We start from the raw sequence: 5,828 nt of genomic DNA, 5'->3' as shown, positions 1-5,828 counted from the left end.
TGCGAAGCTACAGCCCTAGTTGGAAAAGCAGGATGCTACAAAAACCCAAGGGCCCCAACAGGGAAAATAGCCCAACGAGGAAAAGAAACGAGAAAGAATAAAATATTTTAAGAACAGTAACATTAGAATAAATGCAGTATTTACGAGCTTAATGCTTATCACTACTTGAAATTGTTTCATCTTATTAATTTGTATACAGATATTTCATAATTTTTTTATACAAATAGGCTTTATGTGGTCACTTTTGAATTTAACTATTATATGCGTACAAATCTTCTGTGTTATTTGGCATAACTTTTTCTAAACATTGATTATTAATATGCATAGAATTTCTCATGTTACGCCTTTACAAAAGTCCATCTCTATATCAGCATGTATAATTTTGTTTAATGTCTTATAAATATTATTCAACAACAACAACAACAACAACAACAATTTTAGTCCACTGTAGGACAAAGATCTCAGACATGTCTTTAATCATGACTGGGATTTGGCCAGTTTTCATCACCCCGCTCCCCAACTACAGATTGGTGATAGTGAGAGATTTTTGTCTGAGCGCTCACAGCAAACCAACCTAGTATGGGTGGCCCTGACTAGTACAGCTTCGCATTGGTGATACAAAACCCTTTCACCACGTTAAGGTATCCTAGCTCAGAAAGGGTAACATTATTCATAAACAATAAAATTAATATTTTCTCATGAAACGCAAACCAACCTAGTATGGGTGATCCCTGACTAGTACAGCTTCACTTAGGTGATACAAAACCCTTTCACCACGTTAAGGTATACTAACTCCGAAAGGGTAACATTATTCATAAACAATAAAATTAATATTTTCTCATGAAACGCAAACCAACCTAGTATGAGCGATCCCTGACTAGTACAGCTTCACTGATATCGGTGATACAAATCCCTTTCACCACATTAAGGTATACTAACTCCGAAAGGGTAACATTATTCATAAACAATAAAATTAATATTTTCTCATGAAACGCAAACCAACCAAGTATGGATGGCCCTGACTAGTACAGCTTCACTAACATCGGTGATACAAAACCCTTTTACCACGTTAAGGTATCCTAACCCAGAGAGGGTAATATTATTCATAAACAACAAAATTACGATTTTCTCATGAAACGCAAACCAACCTAGTATGAGCGATCCCTGACTAGTACAGCTTCACTAATATCGTTGATACAAATCCCTTTCACCACGTTAAGCTATCCTAACCCAGAGATGGTAATATTATTCATAAACAACAAAATTAAGATTTTCTCATGAAACGCAAACCAACCAAGTATGGGTGGCCCTGACTAGTACAGCTTCACCAACATCGGTGATACAAAACCCTTTTACCACGTTAAGCTATCCTAACCCAGAGAGGGTAACATTATTCATAAACAACAAAATTACGATTTTGTCAAGAAACGACGTTCACAAGATCTCAAATCTACATTACATTTTCTAACCTGACAGTGAATAAATCCGGTTCAGGATACTTAACAGGTCATGGTAATTTATTCCATAGCTTTATTTGGGGGTGAATGTAGTTCGTTGGGGCAAGCGTAAACTTTCTCAATACTTATTAAATCAATTTTGCTTTATGGGGAAAATATTGTTTATCTTGGTCTGATATACGATAATGTAATGTTAGATTTACGATTTAAACCGGTTGGGAAGCATGACGGGATTAGGACAGTTTTAAAGTAAGGTTAGGATACGGCAAGATCTTTATTATTTATGGGATATATATATATATATATATATATATATATATATATATATATATATATATATATATAAATATATATATAAATATATATTCATATATATATATATATATATAAATATATATATATATATATTTACATACACAAACATATATATATAAATATATATATATATATATATATATATATATATATATATATATATGTATACATACATACATATATATGTATATATATATATATATTCATAGGTATATATATACACATATATATGTATATATATACATATATACATATATATATATATATATATATATATATATATATAAATATATATACATATATATATATATAAATACACACATATATAAAATAGTATGTGAACAAAAGTATATATATATATATATATATATATATATATATATATATATTATATATATATGTATATATATTTACTTTTGGTCACTTACTTTTTGAGATCCTCATTTAAGGATAAGATTATATATTTTACATATATATATATATATATATATATATATATTATGTATACGAATGCATATATATATAAATATATATATATATATATATATATATATATATATATATATATATATATATACAACATAATGTGTCTCAGCAGCCTCGCCCTTCCCTTGTCCATCCATGGGCTACATTCCTTGCTGCCCTTAAAAGAAGTAATGCAGTCCAGACATCACTGCCGAAGTCTATTTGTTATGCAGCTTACCCTGAAGTTGCTCCGCCCTGAATTAGGAGATCCTAATGTCGCCAGTTTGTAGTCCGAGGTCGCAGACGATAAGCATCGTCATCTGAGAGAGAGAGAGAGAGAGAGAGAGAGAGAGAGAGAGAGAGAGAGAGAGAGAGAGAGAGAGAGAGAGAGAAAGTAGTTTCCCTTTTTTAAAGAAATATTCTTTGATGCGCTGTACGTATATATGCATATATCTATCTATCTATTTATCTATCTACAAATCTATCTATCTATATATATATAAATATATATATATATATAATATATATATATATATATATATATATATATATATATGAATATCTATATATATAAACATATATATATATATATATATATATATATATATATGTATATATATATATATATATATATATCCTATATAATAAAGGGAAAGTCTCTCTCTCTCTCTCTCTCTCTCTCTCTCTCTCTCTCTCTCTCTCTCTCTCTCTCTCTTTCAGTATATACATATATATATATATATATATATATATATATATATATATATATATATATATATATATATATATATATATATATATATATATACACGCACACACGTCACACACATACACACACACACACACACATATATATATATATATATATATATATATATGTATATATATATATATATATATATATATATATATATATATATGTATATATACATATGTGTGTGTGTGACGCGTGTGCGTGTGTGTATATATATTATACATATATATAATATATAATATATATATATATATATATACACGCACACACGTCACACACATATATATAAATATATATATATATATATATATATATATATATATATATATATATAAATATATATATATATATATATATATATATATATATATATATATATTCGGTCACACTTATTTCTCCCCGTCCCTTATGTCTTTCCTATTTTACCTTCTTTTTCCTCTTCTTTGCTGAGTTTCACTCTTCTCTTGGCCCTACTTTAATCTATCCATGTAAACTTAATTCCATTTCCATCTGCTCCCATCCGTCATATGGATCACCTTGGCATACTACCAGTGGAAGTGATATCCTTTCTCAATCCCATGTGACATCTCCTTCAGAACTTCTTCAGAATCTGGAATGAAGAAGAACATCCTCAGGGCAAGAGAGGCGCGTAGGATAAGGTGGGCGGAGCACAGGCAAGGACTTTAGGCCGTCCAGAGGTATAAGAGCGGATAGGCGTAGGCGAAATTAATCTAATCTGGACAGGCAAGCAATCATGATACAGAGGGTGAGTGATATTTGATATTTCGAATTGTAACTAAATAAGAACAAAAAACAGTTTGAAATAACTTTTCTGCAGGATTCTAGTTCGATCTTTCTTTGTTTGATTATTATTATTATTATTATTATTATTATTATTATTATTATTATTGATCTTTCTTTGTTTGATTATTATTATTATTATTATTATTATTATTATTATTATTATTATTATTATTATTATTATTATTATTATTATCATTTCTGCCTTAGTGGCATTAATTTTGAAGTTGAACTTTTGAATTGCTCTAATTTAACTTTCCTTGACAGTACAGTAGCTGTGCTATGTCCATCATCGTAAAATGCATAAAATATTCTAGGATTTTACTAGAACTGTACTAGAAGTAAACTTGTCAAATACAGGTTACAAAAGAGTCGGCTGTAACGCGTTTCGATAGGGTGCCGAGTGTACTGTATCCCCTCATCTTCAGGCTGGAAGAGGCGGGAAGTGGAACACCCGGTATCCTCTCGAAACGCGTTGCAGCCGACTCTTTCGTACCTAGTATTTAAAAATTTTATTTTTAGTAAATTTCTAGTAAAATCTTTTCTATGTGCAGTGCCAGCTGAACTCGGTTGAGTCCCTTGTCAGTCTGGGAGGAACGTAGAGAGTAGAGGTCCCCTTTTTGTTTTTGTTTCATTTGTTGATGTCGGCTACCCCCCAAAATTGGGGGAAGGGCCTTGGTATATGTATGTATGTATGTTGCTTCCATATATACCAATGACCCACATAACACAGCCATTGGTGTCATGCAGTAACGTAGACAAAAGGAAAATTAAAGCAATTGAAAAACTCAACTACCAAATCAAAAAATCAATGCCACTGAGGCAGCTATAATCTTCAATGAAACCTGCTTGAAAGAGGGTCTACTTAATATTATTATTATTATTATTATTATTATTATTATTATTATTATTATTATTTATTGTGACCAAGAACCAATAACAGAAACGTCTCTTTGAGGATCTTGTGCTTTTAACTAGGGCTGACATGATCTGCATTTACACCCACAGCAGTCGACTGACAGTAAGGTGCATAATCTATAACTTATATCAAGAGAATTTTTAAGGTGGCTACACCTCTATCCCTCGCCCCAGGCAGGGGATCGAACCCTGGCTCCTTTATTGCAAGATGAGTTTTCTACCATATCTGTGCGAGAGGTGAAAATATTAATTATCATCTTTATTTCTTACAGGTCATAATAGCACTCTATCTATCGGCAATAGCCCTGGCCTACCCTAACCTTCTGGAGGGGGGTCACCATCACGCCCATGACCACGCCCATGATGCCGCCCATAACCACGCAGCAGCTACTCCTGATGTCCACTTGGAAACTCCTGCAGACCCCCATGCCCATTCCGCTGGTTATGATATTCAACCCCCACCACCACCCCCTCCTGCTTTATACGTAATTCCCTCCCCAGCAACTCCCCCCTCCCCTCCTGCTTTATACGTAACTCCCACTCCAGCAACTCCCCCCTCCCCTCCTGTTTTATACGTAACTCCCACTCCAGCAACTCCCCCCTCCCCTCCTGTTTTATATGTAACTCCTAAAGCAGCAACTCCACCCCCATCCTTATACGAAACCCCAGATGGCGGCAGTGTCGGCAGTGTCGAAGAGGAAGAAGAGGTGAGTACTGATGTGCAATTATTTACTATAAGGATTATATCTACGGAAAATCATATTTTTTTCATACAGGTCACCATCGCTTAAAAGCTTTTGGTTTCGCTTCTGAATTATGTTGTGAGAAGGTCATAAGTGAGGCTACTCACAAGTTTGTAAATTGTTTGGACGTATAGCCGCCGCAAATATTCCAGGCGAAATAAGACTCTCCCCCAATGACATCTTAGCCAAACATGTTGTCTCCCACGTTAGCAGCGGTCACATGATTGGCTATGACGTCATCGGGGGGTGGGGCTTATTTTGGCCGGAATCTCTGCGGTGACTTTCGTACACAGTCTCCCCTGGTCTACTGTATATAACAAGTAAGGTTGGTCTTCCAGTTGGGACGTCTGATCATGCTATCGTTCTTACATTAAT

General features: G+C 33.2%; 1 protein-coding gene across 1 annotated transcript in view; it reads left to right on the top strand.

Annotated features, from left to right (window-relative positions):
* The first annotated feature begins 3,601 nt into the window (after positions 1–3,601).
* The window catches only part of LOC137656996 (endocuticle structural glycoprotein SgAbd-1-like), a 3,339-nt gene continuing 1,112 nt past the window's right edge, over positions 3,602–5,828 (top strand). Inside the window, exons 1-2 of the mRNA XM_068391344.1 lie at positions 3,602–3,757; positions 4,983–5,417. Coding sequence (XP_068247445.1) covers positions 3,746–3,757; positions 4,983–5,417 — 447 coding nt within the window. The 5' untranslated portion in view covers positions 3,602–3,745. The remainder of the gene's footprint in view (positions 3,758–4,982; positions 5,418–5,828) is intronic.

Source organism: Palaemon carinicauda, chromosome 18 (genome assembly GCF_036898095.1).
Source record: "Palaemon carinicauda isolate YSFRI2023 chromosome 18, ASM3689809v2, whole genome shotgun sequence".
NCBI lineage: Eukaryota > Metazoa > Arthropoda > Malacostraca > Decapoda > Palaemonidae > Palaemon > Palaemon carinicauda.
Note: the sequence above shows the minus strand (reverse complement) of the source record. Positions and strands in the feature narration are given on the sequence as shown.